We start from the raw sequence: 19628 nt of genomic DNA on the forward strand, positions 1-19628 counted from the left end.
GGAAAACATCAAAGTTTTGTTTACCTGTGAGAGAGAGACCATATCTTTAACTCAAATTGACTTCTCCCTGACCTGTCCTTCCACTGGGAGAAACCCTCAGACTGGGTGAGCTGATTCTGCCAGGAAATACTCACCGCTGTCTCAAGTTTATATTGTGAAATGAACTTTCTAAATGTTTGATGTGGGGTGGTTCCCAATCAGCAGTTGACAGCGTGTGCTCTCTCTTGCTCTCAGCCTTGTACCTGGCTGGAAACCAGCAGCAAAGTTGTTGCCTGGCCCTCTTGACTCCTGAGCTGCTACTTGGTCATTCCAGCATCTAACAGTTCGATAATTTTTCCCACATTTAGAGCAACAGGGCTGTTTGTCCAATCTAGTATGCAGGCATAGTAAAAGCAATGCCAACTAGTCTTTTAAAAACCAATCAGCACAAATATAATTTAACCAATTAGAACTATTTTAATAGCAACAAAATGACGTTAATCTTGGCTGATAAACTCATATCTACTAAGCTTCAGCTTGCTGTGATCATAAACAGCTCTGCTTTTTTTTTTAAAAAAGTAAAGTAGGTAAAATGCCATTGTTTTTTTTGTTATTATGTGTATGGATGCCTTCACATTGCAGGGTGGCTTTTTTTATGAACAGTAGTTTCATTTGGGGCTGTGCCTCGGTGTGTAGCTTCAAAACCGCTGTAGCTGAAAGCTAGAAGATATGGGTATCCTTAAGTTGTCTTGCAATTCCGTTTTCCTCATTTCTTTGTTTGGTGTGGGTTTGGGTGGAGGTTATTGACTGCTTAGTGTTGTTAATGCTTCTGCTTGCACTGTTATGTTAGAGTGGAGAAAGTCGGACAAAACTGGGGGTGGAGGGCTGGCTGGAAAACCTAGCTGAAAGGTTGTAAGTTGCAATAGTGTAAACTATAATTGTAAAACACAAAAGCAAACACTTTGGAAATAGGAAATTTTATCTTATTTACTTGATGGTAATTGTTGGCACTTGACTACAATCAGCTGCAAGCCGGTCTGTGATTGACAGCACAAGTCTAGCCAGAGCAACCAAAAATAGCCCAGTGTGTGAGTAATTTTAGTCTTTTTATAATCTAATACTGTCACAAATAACAGCCAGTGTAACATGTAGGCAAACTGAACTCTCTTCACAGGTAGACTAGGCTAAATTGGGTAATGCTGTGGAAAGGCATACTGAGAAAGCACTGAATGTATCTTACTTCAGCAGTTGTTGCCCAGAATTAAATAGAATTAACTACTTTTTTGTTCATTAGCCTTAATATTTCTGAACCTAGTTAATTTCTTCTACGCCTAGGTTCTTGTTTTGGGTTAAGGAGGCTGGAAGAGGGAGGAGAGGGAAGGACCAATATTGGTCAAAACATCACTCATTCTCAAAGAACCTTAATAAGTAAAATTCTTGGCTGATCTTGATCAGAAAACCTATTGAGCCCTCCCCTGCTGTTATGCCAAGCAAATCTGGAATAGCTGGAAATTTCCTGCTGAGGCATTAGTAGACACTGTTCTAATCTTTAGCTCTTGAGTTACCTCCTATCATTGATCCCCACACCCTTGTTGAGAGGAAGAATCAATCATTTCTTCAACACAGGATATAGAAGAAGCTCATCTTTTCCCGAAAGTCCGCAAGTTTCTTTTAAGGCCTCTTCCTCAGAGAATTACAATGGTAGGGTCAAAGCCCTGATGAATCCTGTTTGCTCTCCAGGACTACAGTAACCTTAGTAGTGCAGATCTGCAGCATCAGAAACTTTTGTATGACTATTTTTCCTTTATTACTAATTGCAGTTTTTATTTGGTACTTTTAAGCAGTGCTGTGGCATGTATTTTGGCACCACAGCACTGGATGACACAATAGATCTGCTTGTGGCTTTTTATTAGTATATTTTTTTGAAAACCATTTTAAGGAATTGTCTATTTTGAGGACAGACATGAAAGTCAGGCTACATTAACTTGTCAAGTGGATTAGTCATTAAACACCTTTGTGGACATTTTAATTCAGAATGAAAGTGGCTTTAATTGGATTTAGCTTACTTTGCTTCCAAAGTAAATTCAGGTAAATCAAATTAAGGTTAATTCAGTGTAAAGATGTGGGCAGACATCGTCATTACCAGCTATCTGGAGCAGCTGAAAACATAACTGCTCAGCTGCTCCTCGACACCCACCTGCTCCCGTTGTGTTCCTATGGTGTTCCACACAGCTCAGTGCGAAGAAAGGGGTGCTTGCTAGTCTCGTGCTGGATTAGGTTATTTAAGATTAATTCTGCTCACCTTAATTAGCAGTTTAGTCTGTTGGCTGACCATGCTGACAGGTACAGGAAATACAGTCATATTGTACTTTGCTGACTCTGCGGTGGGGAGTTGGTGCTCTAACATGTAGCTTGGAAATGTTAACTCCCTGAACAGCTCCAGCTATTTGCAAAATGAAGGTATGTCCACATCTGTCTGCACTCAAGGATGCTTTGGGGGCACCCTGAGAGTCCTTATGAAAGGATCTTAATTGCTGGTCATCAATACTCTTCTATATAGTGGAGAATCTTTGCGGTTTTAGGGACTAGGTTCCTAATTTACAAAAGAAATGTCAGGGACAGCAAATCTAATACAGACAGGAATAGCAAGCCAGCTATTAATTACAGCTGCGGCTACCATGTCTTTGGAAGAGCAAAAGAGATCCCATAAACTACAACCCCATGGTTCAAGCTTAAGGTTGTTCCTTAAAGAACAGGTCTCTTAAAGGAGAGGGAAATCGCATTCTAAATAACCAAATAGCAATACAAAAGTGAAGAAAGGAGATAAGTTCACTTCAAGGTACCATCATCTATGAAATGAGTTATATTAGATGAAGCAGAAAATAATGAAAGTTTTGACACTTCTATCAGGTTTGTTTTGAAGGAATTTCCCCACTTATTAAAAAAAAAAAAAAAGTCAAAACACGTAATCTTAAAGAATACAGAATAAATTCTATCAGACTATTTCCAGCTGTGACCACATAATCTTCCATTCATCAGGCAGTGTTCAACTAAATGGAGACCCAAAAAAACCTGAAGTGCACAAGAAGGTGTCACTGATATAATGACCTTGCTTTTATGGCTCATGCTTACTTTTTGATAAATGCTTGCTAGATAGTAATTGCCCCTCCTGTGATGGCAATGAATGTAATTAATTTGTGATGATTAATACAGTTCCAGTAATCTGAATGACTTCCATTTCCATACTTTTTTTTTGACAGGAAGCCTCTTATTTGCCAGAAATTGACACATTGCCTAGACCACACAGTATGAAAAATGAGGTGCTGCTTATGACCATTTTGCTGTCAAGTTGTGGCCAAGTAGCTACAGATCATTGTGGTGAGCAGGTTCCTGACATGGTGCTGAGAGCAGCCAACATCTACCAGGCCCTTGTGACATGGCTTCTCTCTCTGGTGAGTATATGCAGTGACAGTGCACAAAAGAAAATCTGCATGATGAAGGCAGTGTGATTTGCCCTCCAGTGAATACATAATCATTCTTGAAATCTCCTCTTTCCAACAGCTAGACACACACACAGAGTAGTGACTGAACAAAGGGGAAATTATTTTCGAACTCACCTTATCACCTTAAAATCAGTAAATAAGTCTTGCTGAACTACTGTGAAAGCTGGATTGTGCCTGTAGTTTACAAAGAGCAAGGCACAGAAAGTAAAAAAAAAATTGTTGAGCCTGACTTACAGTAATCAAAGGCAACTACTGGAAGCAGAGAGCTGTCTAAGTATTATACTTTGGCCTTGTTCTATTTAAGGTTATATCCTTCTGATAATCAGGAGGGCTATAAACATGTGATGGTCTGTTTCCTCTTAATTGTCCTTTGGATCACATATTTTTCTCCTCTGAAGAAAACCACCTTTTCCTCACTCTTCCTGTTCATCCCACATTAGCCTTTTCCTCTAGGGAAAGCAATGTGTGCTTTTCCTCCCCACCCTGTGTATTGGCCTCATTCTTTTCCATGGTTAAAGACATTGACATGCCAATACCAATCCATGCACGCAAGGTAGATTACTCCCTGAGTGGGCAGTCTGCACAAGGCTCTTAAATCACTTAAATTCCACTTAAACAATATTAATTGTTAATTATGTTCACACTTCCATTAAAACATTGCTAGCATTCTCTAATGTTTGTTCAATGCTAATGAAAATTGCCAGTTCAACAGCCCCAAAGTCTGGATCTCCCATTCAGAATGTAGTAAGCTCATGACCAGCTGCAGAGTGAGCTTTCTTCACTTGTGTTATTCCCATTTGAAAAGTGTGAGCTCTGTTTGTGGCAGCTCTCTCCAAGCCTGAGTAGGTAACCCAGCTGCCAGGGCTCAGCGTCACTCTGCTGAGACTGTAGAGTCAAATGCTGTGATGGGCTTTGTGTCCAATAGAAACTGGGGTAAAATCCACCAGTTTATTTCACACAGGTTCTCAAACAGGCATTGGATAGCAATGAAAAGTCTGCATTTCTTTAATATAAAAAAATGCAGGAAGTTTGAGGCGTTTTTTGACCAAGTTCTCCTCTGGTCAAAATCTATGTAATTCCACTGATTCATTGAATTCCTGTCGTGCGTAAATCAGAATATCTTTACTGATTTAATTTGAGATATGTTGATTTCTACTGGTTGAGAACACAATGCTCCTGATGCAAGCATTCTCCCATGGCAGAGCTGCTACAGAATTTCCCGTGTGAAATGAGTGTTCAAAGCAATCAAGGACTTGGTAGTGCTATTTTGAGCAATACAGCTCAGCTACACAACAGTTTGAAAATTCACTCATGCTTTATGTTGAGAACTCATTTCTAAAGGCATTTATCTCACTGTAAATAGTTTTGGTTTATATGTGTAGTAAATAGCATAGCTGTTAATCCCTCTAAAGATCACAGTGATGATATAAAGCATGAGAACAAGACTTAGTGATTTCTGTATTCACCAGAATCCTGGGAAGGAATTATACTTCTGTAATTCAGACTTGCCTGTCTCCTCATCTTGTGCATGACCTGGTTTGGGCATCTCTGCCTCATGTGGCTGCTATTCCTTTCGCACGGCTTTGCTCGTTCCCTCTGTCTCCCACAGCCTTCTGCCCTCTTTCACCTGCTACCGAGGTTTCAGGATGCTTTGCAGCACTACAATGCCTTCCCAATTTGTTTCAGGTATCTTTCCTGTCTCTTTTCTACTCTGTAATAAAGTTTCTCGTGTATTTCGTATGATAAAGTGCATTACATTTCAGCCTGACTTTGAGCAGCCTTATGAGCCAACAAGTGGTCTATCCTACTGGTCACCTGTTTCTGGAACTAAACTGACATTCAGATGTCTAGTGTTCATCTTGGGATTCGCAGGAGTTGCTTTTTACCCTTCTTGTTTTGGATCAGATCTGTGTATTGGAATATTGGAAAATAGAATGTTTGCCCCCCGCACACATGTGTATGCAAAAAAACACATCAAAAATAAATCACTTCAGTCTAACTAAAAGGTGTATTCACTGGGTAGGGATTGATGGGATTTTGGCTACTAGTGGTCACTAACAGGAAAGACAAAGTCATATTAAGGAAGTCTGCACTAAGTCCTCAGAGTGGCATGGTCATTTAGCATTGATTTTTGAACTGAAATTGGACTGATCTCATTATAACATTAATGAAGGCTGCACATGGTGCCACTGTGGTAAGATCACACAGTGCAGTGTTGACAGGAACTCTGTTCTGTTTCTTGCTAGACTAGGGAACTAATGCAAGTTCCTGCTTTCAGATAGTGAAACTGGTGGAAGTCAGAGCTTGCAAGTCCTCATTGAAAAAATAAATCCTGTGACTTATCAAGACCTACTTGTTATTCCTACTTAATTTGGTCTTTATCGATTTTTCTACTGGCTAAACCACAGCTAATCCACTAATCAAGTGAGAGCGCTCCCTGGATTATTGTACATTATGGGGGTCTACTCAAAAGCAACAGAGAAAAATAAAGGGTTCTTTTCAGTCTCTAAATACAGCTATCTAAAAATGAAATTATGTTCAAATGGATTTACAGGTGCCTCCTGTGAAAATGAAAGGTGGACTCAAAGCTCCGTTTCATGTGGTAGGACTGCAGCAGGTCTGGCGAGAGGATGGCTTGGCCCTGTATGCTTGTCTAACGCCAGCAGAGGAGTCTTCTGCCCAAAACAGCACCAAGTTCCAGAAGATAAAAGTGAGTAGCAGCATTTACACTTGCTGGGCATGTACAACAGCCATAGGCAGTTACCACTGCTTTTTGCTAAGGACCAGGCTTGGATGTGCCAGTTCAAGCTCAAATTTCAGTGAGCTAGGGTAGAACAATGTAAGTGCTGCTCTAAATTAGAATGTGGGAACAGCCCAGTACTGTGGGAACTGAAAGATTGCTTACAGCTAATTGCCTACTCAAGCTGTCCTCAGTTATGGTGAATTTAGATTACGTGCAGATGTGAAGCCAGCTCTCTCTGGCATAGTCTTTTGTCTCTGCTCCTCATTAGCTGCTAATATCTTTTTGGTGGCTGTAACCTCACAGTGCAGAAATTTGACTGGGTTCAGAGGAGACATATTTTTGGTATGTGTTTTTGCGCTTACATTTTATCCATGTCATGAGGGCATGTTGTCTGCCATTTGGTCCCAGGAGGTAGGACCCAAGACTCAGTTCCCTCAGCTCTGGTAGACTACAGGGTCTGTGCTGTGCAGTGAAACACCAAGCTGAAAGGTCTAGCGCACAAGCTGAAGATGTAGCACATGTAGGTGGCACAGTGTAATGTGGGGCATGTTATGAGCTTACGTCCTGAAAACAGCAGAGCTATGAAATAGCAGCTCTGGGCCCTAGTTTGTTGGGTCTGTCTTTTCACAGAGTTAATATGATACAAAATGATACTCTGAGCATCTTGTTCTGTTTTCAGTTTTGAAGACAGTTTGTTAGGTGTTATTGCTACTCTTGCCTGGTATAAATACCCGTCCTCCCTATGCAGTGTAGCTGACTCTTGCTGGAAAATGTACCCAGGTATGTATCACGAGCAGTGATATTGTGTACCCAAGATCTCCTGTGGGTCACTTGCTTGAATAACCTGTGAGATGCTGGCCCTGTGCTCTGTTCAGGCTGATGAGCTTCAGGTGGCTCAAAGCAACACTTATGGCTTTAGTGAGCTGGTAGTGGATTTTCTACTCTATTTTTGCCTGTTCCACCTCGTTAATGTTAACGGAAATGTAATGATATGTGCTCATTCTTGACACTTCCTCCATGCTGAAAAGATCCCATTGGACCCAATAGCAGGTGGTCTTAGGGAGGCCCCAGGTATCCGATTCATATGTGAAATTTAAACGGAAGAGGAGGTGTTAACATATTTTAAAAACATGCTTAAACTTCCCCTACTCAGCTGCAGAAAGCATTCTTCACTTGCAGCTGCCTGCCTGTGAGCAGTAAAGATTAAATTTCCCATGATGTATCATAAAGCCTGGAGTATGACAGCTGTGGCTCCAGTGCTCCTGCAAGCAAATGACTGATGCTGACAACAAATGTCATGATGAAAACACTCCCAAAAAAAAGAACCCAAAAACAATAGACAACCTTTCTGTTAGCATTTGAGCACCTGTTGGCAGAAGCAGCCAGGCTAATGACACTAAGCAGTCTGGCAGACTGGACAAGGGCTTAATGTTGATTTCTGTCTAAGGCACCTGAATTCAAGATGTTTTCTCTATGGAACAGAGGAACAGAGACTGGAGGAACAGAGACCGGCCTGACTTCTGTCCACTTGCCGCCTTGCTCCCTGCTGATCTTGACTGAGGAGCTGGCCGAAGCATCAAAATTATTGAGCACTGAGTATATTCAAAATATACATCTGGTGTTGTGTACTTGAATGAACTCTGGAAGCTGCAGGGTCAGGCTGCTCTGAACATTCGGTTGGAGCTGGAAAGGGTTGTGTCCCAGGTTGGTGGAACGAGCCATACAGAGTCTCCGGTCTGCATATAAATTGTAAATGCTATTCTGCTGTCCCATTTACAGTTACTGCCACTGCTGTTGAGCTCAGCTGGTGTGCACAGCACCGAACATACAAGGCATTTGGATGATGTTCCTCAAAGCAAGACTGTGTGTAACGGAGGTTTCTTCTCATTAGAAGCTCTACCGTATATCTTTTTGGTAACAATGACTTTCATCAGTTTTGCTTTCTTGAGGCATTTCCAAAGCTGCTGCTCTTTCCCCAGCAGAGATCCAAGCTGACAGGAACAACAAAAGTCTTCCAGAAACGTCAGCCACAGCAGAGACAAGGAAACCAGGAGCAACTGGTCTGGTGTCCCCATTCCTTCCCTTGAGCAGCTTCAACTGTTATTGGAGAGAAATGTGGTAGATTTGATTCTTCACACTTCAGTCTCTTGCTGTAGTGTTAACGTACAGCATTTTAATGATTGAATCAGATAACAAAATTCTGATGTGGTTCTTGTTCCAGTTATCTCCTATGGCCATGAAGAGAACCACTTATCAGGGCTTACCTTCAAAATTTGACTATGTTTCCAGGCATTTTTGCTGCATCTATTTGCTGTAAGAATGTAGGGAAACTCTAGTTACTTTTTTGGATTATTTAAAAAGATGTACCAAGAAGTATAAATGTTATCCAGAAGCATTATAACAAATTGATATTTTAATGTTGTTAATGTGTAGAGTCCAGAGTCCATTTTCAGTGCCAAAAACTGGTATGTACAAGACTATGCAACATATTAGGTACAGACTTGTGCCTGCTTGATGCTAGGAGGGAAATGCCAGTCTTTCTATGTGTATCTGTACTCGTGTCTCATAACAGCAGCAAAATGACAGTTGTCCATAGATTTTCTTCAGTTTATAATATGAATATGATTTTTACAGCAGATGTTGGATTGATAGTCTAAGAGCCTAAGGACCAATCTGTGTCAACAAGGCAAGGTTTCATTTTCCCCAGCTTGTCCCACTGCTAATTCCCAACCTTGGTGTGACTGAACATGCTGAGTGCATTTATCAGTCTCATTGGCTTTGATGTTATCTGATCCTGTGGATTGTTGGCTGTTCTAGCAGACAGTTCACCACCAAGAACTGCACCAAGACAGTCTGCTAGTTTCATGTTACATATGTTGCTGCGGCTTTTTGTTGCTTTGCTTTTTTTTAATTTTTTCCCCCCAATTACTAGTATCTGGAGCTGAGGTACATTCCAGACTTCTAAGCTATCAGTGTCTTATTTGCTGGCCACTTCACTGTCATCTATGTGTCTTCTGTTGTTTGTCACATTTTATTTCTCCATCCTAATGTCTAATGGTTATGAATACAAACGTAGTAGTGTTTTCTCAAGGCAAATGCTAAACCTTTTGCCTTATTCAACTAGAATGAAATAAATTCCTATATCAAGTGGTTCTGCTATGTTACCTCCCATTTTTGTCAGTTTTTTGGACTTGAATTCTAGGGTGTTTGTTTGTTTTCTGTCCTCCCAACAACTGACAGAAGTGAGGTAAATTTGAATATTCGACATGGCTTTGGTTTCTTGACTTGTTGTCAGAACAAAGGCTTATACACTCACCTCTTGTAATTCTTGCATGCTGATGGGCAAGTTGCAGTTACAAGCATGTCTGATGGGAATGAGATTTGTACAGTGGATGCTTTCTAAGAATCTACTAAGCATTCCAAATTAGGTACTGTGCAGGGCAACATGGTTCTTGTCTGTACACTTCCATCATTTAACAGTTTTATGCTGGCTCAGAAGAGCTCATAGGCTCTGTCATTAGATTTGGGGCTTTTTTGCAGACCTTTTCTTCTTGAGCTCTAGTTTTTAGGTGCGATAATAGCTGGTGTAGAGAAGACTCTTTGCATAATTGTTGATACTGTTAGTTTCTGATTGGGTCTTATTGAGGTCACCAGTTTTGTTCTCTGACAGTCCTGCTAATTAAGAAACAACCTGGAAGAACAAAGGGGCTTAGACAGGAGGTTAAATGATGGAAAACTGTAATTTAGCAGTGCAGTATTCAATAATAATGTATTAATATTAGTATCAATATTTTTTTAAATCTTGAAATTAATTAATCTTTTCATTTCTATCCATGTGAAACCCCTTGCAAATTAATGTTTCATTGTATTGGGCTGTTTTACAGTCCTGTTTATAGCATTTTCTCCCTCTTTAAGTGTGGTGTGTGACTTACTTCAGAATAATATTTTGGGGCTGAATGGGTGTCATGAGCCAGTTATTTTATACCAGTGTCTTCACACCAACTGAAGATTGCTATTAACTCGCCAGTCATCATCTGTGGTGGAGTTTTATAGCTGAGCAGTTGGAGTGTGTTGGGCGCTCTGGTGGAAAGGGAATGCTGCTCATTTCCCCAGTGCCTTCACCAAGGGACACTTGGAGTCAAGTCTATGTGGAAGCGTATCCCCATGTGATGGGGTGAGCCCTTCCATGCAGCTGGTGCATGTAATGGACTGGTGCAGGCAGCATCTGTTCTCAAGTCCCATCTCCTGGGCCAGGAATCCAGACAGTATCAGGACCTCCCATTCTGTCTTTGGACCTGGGAGTAGAGACTTTGTGGGGTGATGGTGGGAGGAGTGTGGTCTCTGTGGGTGAGGGGCTGATTTCGAGCTCTGGTTGCAGGGATACAGGGTATGATGGTTTGGGAGGCTGATGGGTGTTACGTTAGGGGTTTGGTTTGGAGAATCTGAAGTGCAGCTGTAGGGTAGATTTGTGAAGCATGAGGCTGGGATGGTTGCAGACAGAGAAACTGCTCCTACACGTGTATGGTACAGAACAGAAAGTTCCCAAGGCCATCATCAATGTTTTTTAACCATTGCCTCTTTGCAGACTAAAGAAGATCTACAAGGAACATCCATTTTTTACCAGAAGATTTCTGCATTTCTAGCCTGTACGTGGCTTCCAGATGTTGTTTGGTGGAGGGCAGAACTGGCCAATCTCTTCCAAAACCAGCTGTGTCCACTTCTTCCTGAAATTCCCTCCGTCCTGCTCAGTTGCATCACTGCTGTTAATCCTGATCCCCAGGTACTGTACAGAAATGCTTGGACTTCTGGTGATTTGTTTTGTGATCAGGTCCAGTAAACATTGCTGTTCTTCCAGTGTTAACAGGTATTCCCATTTGCTTTAGCGAAGGATTTTAACAGTTTGAGAACAAATGCTTCTAAGCAGTACAGATTTCCACTGAAGTGTATGAGATTACAAGGACATAGCACCTCTTAAAATCAAGTGCTTAAAATCACTTGCCTGCCTAAAGACATCTGCAAGAACATTCACTTCATGCTGTCTATAAGTAGAATGTTAATTAACTTTTCCACTTCTGTCAGGTTAGCAAGTGCTCCATAGCAAACATTCAAGTGAATGAAATGTTATGAGAATTCATTGTACTTACTGGGGGAGTTTATTCCTTGAGGGCAACTAGTGTTGCTTTTAGGCCTTTAACAGCCTATCATACCTTAGTGTAAATATTTAGGCCAGATTTTCAAAGAAGTGCTAAATATTACATGATTTCCATACCTTTTGAGGGAACATTCTACTTATTTCTTTCCCATGATATCAGCAGCCTTTGGACAATCGTGGTCTTTTCCCAATGTACCTAAATCAACAAAAACCTTGAGACACAATTCCAGGGAATGGTGAAGACTGCAATTCTGGTTCACAACAAAGTTTAGTTCTGAAAATGATGTAGCATAAGAACTTTTCTGCAGTTTCAACCAGATTTGGGGATTATTATTACTCTGTGAGAATCAATGCCATGAAAGCTTAGGGGCTTAGCAGTGCACTTAGCAGTTTGCCTAGAGGTTTATCCCACTTCTGTAGAGGAAAAGGAGGCTTAATGTTGTTGATTTGCAGTCACTGTAGCTTTCAAGTAGAAGCAAGTTCTATAAAGCAGTCTGACATACTTGTAAAAGATAAATCTGATGTACATTTTAAGGCATGAAATAAGGCATCATTTAAAACAGTCAGGGCTTTTATGCAAATCCCTTATTAAGGGAATTATAAATCATTACAAATTAAGCAGCAAGATAGCAGGCAGTTTCTGGGTGTGGATTTTTGCCTTGATGCAATAGGAAAACTGAAGTCAATTTAAAGACCACGTTCTCTTCCTAAGTTCAAATGCACTGTGCCACCCCGGTTCCCAGACCTGAATTACACAGAGACCACTATGTATCATGGCTTTTTGGTAAATATATCTTGCAGTTAAACAGAAAAGCTGATTTCTCAAAGCAAGACTCAATGAGCCAGACTCTCAGCAGGCAGCAGCTAACCCTGTTGTCTGCCCTGCAGCTTTATGAAGTGGCACCAACTGAGAATGTTCCCAAATGTCATTAACATACAGTCAAAAAGTGCTGCATAGAAAATTCAATATCATATTCTTCTGTACAGGCCCAGTGATCTATACTTGCTTTTTATATATTTATATTTATTTTGAGGTGGTATATGGAAAACTAAGTAGACCAAAGAACTTGCTACTATGTGTTGGAAAAGCATGCAGTGAATACCTATTTTTGCTCCAGGTAGCTTACAGTCTGAGACAAAAATCCAGACAGGTTCATGAAACAAATGGGTAGAAGTGGAGGGAGAAAGAACATCAGGTAAAATTGCTGTCTGCTTGTGTACCGATTTGCTCTGTGTATGATTTTTATGAGCAATTGTTAGCAGTAATTGTAATAACCGTATCTAACGTTGTTTGCTGGTGCATGAGCCCATGTCTTGTTTTCAGTCAATTGGTCTAGTGTATTTTCAGTTTGTTCTGGACCCCAAACAGTTGCTTTTCTCTTGCTGTTTTTCTTTGAGGCTTTTCTTATTAATGCTATGTATACAGCCTATTAACCTGCAGTAATTCACTTCAATAATTCACTTCTGATATGAAGAGTAAACTCAATGCAGTCATTAAAACCCCAGGTTAGGTTAGGAGTGATGTAATCCCTGTGAAAGTTATTAATGGCCATGTCTCTTGCCAGTGAAAAGAGGATTGCTTCATTTTAACATAAAAAAAGTACTTGCTCCTGTTAAGCCTTAAGATGCAAGCATTAACCTTAGGGATACAGACAAGATACGTAGCTAGTGTTGATGCTGCTTTTCCTCTGCCTGTTTGCTCCATTAAGGCACATGGGATTTCTCTTGCTCTCTCTCAGTTTTTCTGGCCACTGGGACATTTGTCCAAAGGGTGCAACCCCTAATGGTCACAGTCTTTTTGGTCACCTTCTAGAGCATCTCCTTGAACTCTCAACCTATCCAGGTGTCGGCCGTGGCAGAGGATTCAGACCATGGCAGTATTGGATGGGGAGATTGTGTCAGTGAGGTTTCAAGGAAGAAGGGGAATGTCCATCCCTAAGTCAAGGTGAATGAGACTTTTTCTTTTAGTTCCAGAAAACCGATTTTGTTGCACCTCCTGGTGATCAGTCCCCTACTTCCTGCTGCTGTAGTTTCCCTGCTGACTCCCAGTGCAAGGGTTGTGTTTTCTTTTTTGAGACAATAGTACTGATTAAGGGCAGGCCTACACAAAGTTCCCTCCTTGCTTTTCACTTAAGCAAAGCTCCATTTTTTAATTCTTTTAAATGCAGTTTTGTCTAAGCATAGGTGAGAATTCCAGAACTGGGTTCAGGGAGTTAAATTTGCCCCCATGCTCGGTGCTGCCAAAACCATCAAACAGCACAAACTGAACTAACAGGAAGTTCGATGCATGGGAGTGGACTCACAGAAAGTACAGCAGTTCTTTAATGCGGCATTTCAGACTTTTGGGGTTTCCCTGCTAGAGAGTTGATGGCAACTGTGTTACCAGAGGAGCCCTGCATGTACACACATTCACACAAGCTTTGAAAGTTGCAAACTTTTTTTTCAAATAATGAAATAACTGTGTAGCAGAAGAGCTATGCATTGGTGGTGAACTTAGAAATCATTGTTTCATGCTGTGGAAACACAGGTCCAGATGTGTCACTTGTTACTTTGCACTTAAGGCACCTAATTTAGGTATGTGGTTGCCCTGTCTGTAGGTGCAGTCTCTGAAGAGGGAGTGAGGGGTATTTCCGCAGGATCTTTCACATCTGTCAATCTGTTTTAATATGGACTCAACAAGATGACTGTGAGCTTCAGAGTTTGAATGCTATGACATTATTTCATTGACAAGCATCACAGCCTTAGCCCTGCTGAGTGGCTTCACCATCTTCCTCTACCTTTTACCATAACTTCTTTTAACCTCAGTGCTAGTGACGGGCTTGCTCAAGGAGATCTGCTTTTCACCAAACTCTCTTCAGACCATTGCCTGTATGGGCATTGCCTTTGACACAACTCAGATTGTAATAACTCCTGGTGTGCTGTCATTCAGTGCACCACAGTGCTGTCAATTATGCTGTTTTGATTTGGGGTTAGTGCCCCCTGTGTTCTCTCTTTTTCCTTTCGTGCTGTGTGAGAAGCAGCAAACTAACAGCTTTGAGCAGTCATGTTTTGTGGGTGGAGAGCACAGGCTGAGCTACCTGGATTGTGACAGCATTTGGCCTTCTGTTAGACCTGATCTACGTATTGCTGTAAGCTCTCAGATTTAGTGTATGGCTCAGGACTGCACTTTACTTCTCCAAAGCTTCTGCTGAGCCTGATGCCAAAGCTTGAAGGTTTTGACTGTTGAGCAGCTGGAATTGGCATTAGGGAGGGATAAAACACCCAGAAAAGCACTTCTGCATCTGTTTCCTCAAACCAGAGCCAGCAGGATGTTGCACCTTGCAGCATGGCAGGTGCCAGCTGCTAAGCCCAGCAGTTTGGTTTGAAATAGAGGGTAAAGATGTAAACCAGGAGATTCAAAAGGACAGGTTCATCCTGCCCTTTGCTTTCCAAATCTCACTCAGATCTTGTCTTTATCTGAGTTGCTGCTAAGGGTCAGGTCTCATGTGTCTGGCACCCGAGTCTGCTGTGCAGTCTGGTAATGGTGTATCAACAGCTTTGGTGATAGCACATCATCTGGCTGGTGATTCCACACGGATATGTCTTGTCTGTTAGTGAGACATTTGTCCTGGGGAATCATCTATATGCATTTATAGAAATTAATGCATAGCTGCAGACACAGAATAGCTGCATGGCTGTATCTTCACGAGGCAGAGGGAGAAGGTGACATCCTGGCCCTCGCTGGGTCCCAGTGGAGTTTATCATTGATTTTAGAGGGGCCAGGAGTTCAGGCTGTCGTTGGTATTTGTAACTAAAAAACCCTAACCTTTAAAAGGAGAAAGGACTACCATGATGTCTGCCAGAGCTCACACAAAGATGAAGGCGTAGCTTGGGGAGGAATAAACTGTTATAGTTTTTCATTCTTCTTAAAATTTGATAGCTCACATTTAAACTGTGGCCATTGCTAATTATTCCAGAAAAGCGCAGCTTAAAAGAACTCTCAAGCTAATGTACTTAGCCATTAGTATTATGCACAATGGGCAGAAAGGGTGGAAGTTAGTGTCTCATCCTTTCTCTTCTATGTTTTGAGATATCCCATTTCCTATCCAGAAGGGAGGGCAAGGGAAAGTGAGATGCATCTTCAAACTGCCTGAAATACAGTCATTAGAACTGCACATATTCAGTGGCAAAACTCTTAATTAGCCCTCTCTGTCCTCAGCCTTTTTGCTGCCTGGGATATTCCTATTCTGCTTCCACCTTTCCTGTACTAATTTCTGTAGCCATGTGAAGTGAGCATGCACAATGGGGAGGGAAGATGTGCAGGAAACTTTCAAATTTGTGTTCATCTGGATTCCATAAGGAATACTACACTAAACCGTTGGGATTCATGATGGTAGGGAGAGGAAAGAGTCTGAGTATAACGCTACCTAATTCAGGGGCATACTTAGTGAATCACATCAGACATGAGCCTTGCCTGTGTGTTAGCTTCAAGGCCTTTGCTAGATTGAGAGTAGTGCATCCTCTGCAGCCACTGATGTGGTTAGTGGAGCTGAAAGGGAGAGATTTTATACCTGTAGAATTTACAATTCGTCTCTGAAGGTAGTGGAGGATGCAGCGTCTTCCTCCAAGGGATTTGGGTATTGTCTCATAGTGATAGTGGTTGAGCAGATCTTTGCATTGGAAAGTCCCTTGCATGTCAGGAGATAAGATTGTGGCGTACACAGAAATTCTTCCTGGAGTTTCTGTTTTCCTGCTGTGGCTGGAAAGGAGTCTAGAAGACTCACTGCAACTTAAAAGACTCTCTTAGATCATCTGACAGCAAAAGCTATTTCTTTGTCATCGGAAATGAGAACAGAACACACTGTAAGCAAGAAGAAGAGAATTTGGATTTGGTCATATTTCTGTATGACAGTTAAAGATTCATGGGTTTGTTGCATGCTGCTCCAGTCTTCTCTAAAACGTGCTTATTCTTGTTTCTGTTCAGTATTTTACAACACATTTTTGTTCTGCTGTGAATTTCTTTCCCATAGCTGTCTGGCTTCATCTCAGTAATATTTTCTGAAACAAAGCAGTAGCTCTGGGTTTCTTTCTAACATTTTTTTATAAAAATGGTGCACTTTCAATGGTTCCAGTGTCTTAAGGTAGCAGAAATCAGAATTTATCTCCCAAAACAAATAAGGAAAAGGAATAACTACAACTAGGAAGTTATGAACATGCTCTCCCTTCCTGCCCTTTCTGATCATAGCAATATGGATGGAGAGGACACCAGTGCGGTAAGCACCCCTGCTTTCTTGCAGCAGGGGCTGGAGAGACATGGTCATGCCAATGGCTATGGTTAAATGATGCTGGATTTTGCAGCCTGTCACAGCTTAAGTCAAAGTATCCCTGGGGCTGCTGTTGCCTGACTGTAGGGTACCTTTCCTCCTTGGTATAAAATGCCTTTACCATGATGTGTGAGATTATTGCGGTGCTCTGAGTCTGCAGAGCCTTAGAGCAGAGGAATTTTTGGGTAGGTATGGAAGGCTGGATCTGCCTCTTCACTGTTCTGTGGGGAGGGAGTCTCCTCTTCTCCCTGCCAAGAGAGGTCAGTGTTCAGAGATGATGCATCAGCCAGCCTGGGAGGTGCTTTCTGAACTGCTGTGTTTGCACAGAAGCTTTACAGCTACTGTAATGTTGTTGGAGGCATAAGGAAGGAACCAGCTCTTGGGTGAAACCAATACAATTCTCACACCTACCCTTAAAACAATTCTCACACAAGGTTAAAAGTAGCACCAAAGTAGCATAAAGATAGTGTCAAAATCACCAAAATTATTTCAATGAGAGTGAGGTCATGCAACTGCCAGCAGAGGGTCACACTCATTATATGTCAAACAGGGCTCATCTCAACATTATAACAACTGACTGGATGCACTTCTATATGAACGGGAAAGTTTCTTCCTTCCTATTCTTCCTGTGGATTGCACACTCAGGCTGCGTCAGTTCTCCTCCACTGGCACATTTTAGCTGGACTGGACAAAGCAGGGGCTGTCTTACTGCAGCCATCTATGTGCATTTTCTAACCGATGAGGAAAAGGATTTTCTAGGGCAACTAAGACTTTTCAAGTTTCATTTTCTGTTGCTTTGTGAAATCACATTCAGACTGGCTGCTAGAAAACAGAACCTGACAGATCACGGTAAGAATTTCCCACAGGCCATGATTCTTTAAAAAGAGCGGCTGGATCCGTGTTGTGGTGGGGAGGGAGGCCGACACTGTGGCAGTGTGCCTGGGATTGCACCTGATCCACAGTTCACACTGTGCTGCTTCCTAAACGTCAGCTCTGTACCTTAGCTTTCCCAGCATGGGTCCTCTGCATAGTAACTAGGGTTGGATGGCTATAATGGAGGTTTCTGTGGAAATGGAGGCTGGAGTTGGTTTGACCACATTTGACCCTTCTCTTTTCTTTCTTCTTGAAAGCTCATAGGCTTGAGGTTTGTTCAAGGACCGTCCTGAACCCCCAAAGACTGAGGTCTTGCTGCATTCCCCTTTATGTAGGGCTTGTCTGTGCTCACTGCGTTGTTCCAGTGTTGCATGCTGGAGCTGGCATCGAACATTGGAAACAGAGGAGATAATCTGTTTCCTTAAATAAACAATTTCTTGCTTTTCCTCTGGTGATACTTTCCACAGCAACCAAGTGTAATGAAAGATGAATTGCAGGACAAAAGGGACAAATCCATTGAGAGATGTCAAAGCTCTTTGTTTGGTGTAGTTGTGTTGACTGAGACCAGGTGAAAAGTGAAATCTCCAGTTCTGCTTTTAGGTAAATATCTCATGAAGCACAAGAAGTAGAGGGTGAAGAAAACAAAAGGTTGCTGAAGCAGAAAGGCAGATGTCAGATGGGCTTTAGTATTATTCAAATTAATTTCATTTTCTGGTTGTTGTTTGTAAACAATTATAGAATAATATGAGGTGCCTATCATTTGCCAAGCAGTGCAAAAAAAACCATCTCAGGTGGTTACACAATTAAACAGTATTATATGGACCTCATAATCCAGAATGGATGCTTCTTCAATGCAGTGTTAGTCAATTTTCTATCCATAATAAAAGTCCTGATGACACTATGCTGAGATTTTATTATTATTTTTTTTTTTTTTGAAAAGGTATGTCCCCATGAGATGAGGACAGATTAATGACTGCTGTAAATCAAAGTAGAGTCTTTAAACATAGTGAAGCTACTCTGAGATACACCACCTGATCCTATGTCTCAAAACTGAGAATTTTTTTTTCGCTCTTGGAATGGATCCTGCCCACTATGAACTCTGCCTAAACACATCTGTATTTCTGGAATGTTCAATGTTGGCATATCTGTGAACATCACTTCTTCCCAAACCAGAACTTAACAAACATGACTTTCAAAAGCTGCATTTGTTCCTGGACTATGGCCTTGTTTACTGAGCATGCAGTCACAGCAAATTCTCGTGAGTGACGCATCCTTAAACTTGCACTTGTACAAGTTGCTTGCTTGGCTGCCCAGAAAATGTATGAGGTGCTGAGGTTGGGAAATGCTGCACTTCTACAAAGCTGCGACCTAGATGCCAGAGTCTTTTTGCCTATCCATGAGTACGTTGCACAATAAGACTTGCAGATACGTGTCACTTGTGGTGACATGAGCACAAGAGAAATGTCCTATTTTGGTCACAGGCATGTAGAAGTTCATGCCATTTTTCCCTACCCTTCCATTTGATTAGTTAATTAGAGCGTTCCTTTCACAAAGCTCTTTTCTGCTGGATGCTCAGCACAACGTGGAGAATCAAGGTCTTGGGCTGCTCAGCCTGATCATGCAGTACTTTTTGCATGCAGCTCCTGTCCATGGGTACTCTGCAGGTTGGAGGGTCACTGGGTTTGACTCTGGGAACGCTGAGTCTCTCAGGAAGCAGTTGCAGATTCATATTCTTGGGATATCACTTAATCTGAGCTAGTGGTACGGTTGTGAGAAAGCAAATGACAGACTAACAACACTGGAATAATGAGTTTAATCCATAAATGTGCATCTTTTTGTGCTCTCTAGCCATAAAATACTATTTTTTCCTAGCCCTTTATTTTGAGGCATCAGGATAACACAGGTAAGAGGTGTCCTTTGTGCATTCCAGGCAGTGGAGAAGGTGTTTGTGGTGCCAAATGGATTTTACTGGCAGACAGTTGAAACTGATGAAGAATACTTCCCTCATAGCAGTGACATCGAGGCTTGTAGAGATACAGACACTGAGGTAACAAAAACCCCAGCTGCTCCTTTCT

General features: G+C 41.6%; 1 protein-coding gene across 1 annotated transcript in view; it reads left to right on the forward strand.

Annotated features, from left to right (window-relative positions):
* DNAAF8 (dynein axonemal assembly factor 8) overlaps positions 1–19628 on the forward strand; it is an 88452-nt gene that overhangs the window by 25523 nt on the left and 43301 nt on the right. Inside the window, exons 12-15 of the mRNA XM_071814950.1 lie at positions 3240–3431; positions 6037–6192; positions 10811–11005; positions 19484–19600. Of these exons, the coding sequence (XP_071671051.1) occupies positions 3240–3431; positions 6037–6192; positions 10811–11005; positions 19484–19600 (660 nt within the window). The remainder of the gene's footprint in view (positions 1–3239; positions 3432–6036; positions 6193–10810; positions 11006–19483; positions 19601–19628) is intronic.

Source organism: Patagioenas fasciata, chromosome 15 (genome assembly GCF_037038585.1).
Source record: "Patagioenas fasciata isolate bPatFas1 chromosome 15, bPatFas1.hap1, whole genome shotgun sequence".
In the NCBI taxonomy this organism is placed as follows: Eukaryota; Metazoa; Chordata; class Aves; order Columbiformes; family Columbidae; genus Patagioenas; species Patagioenas fasciata.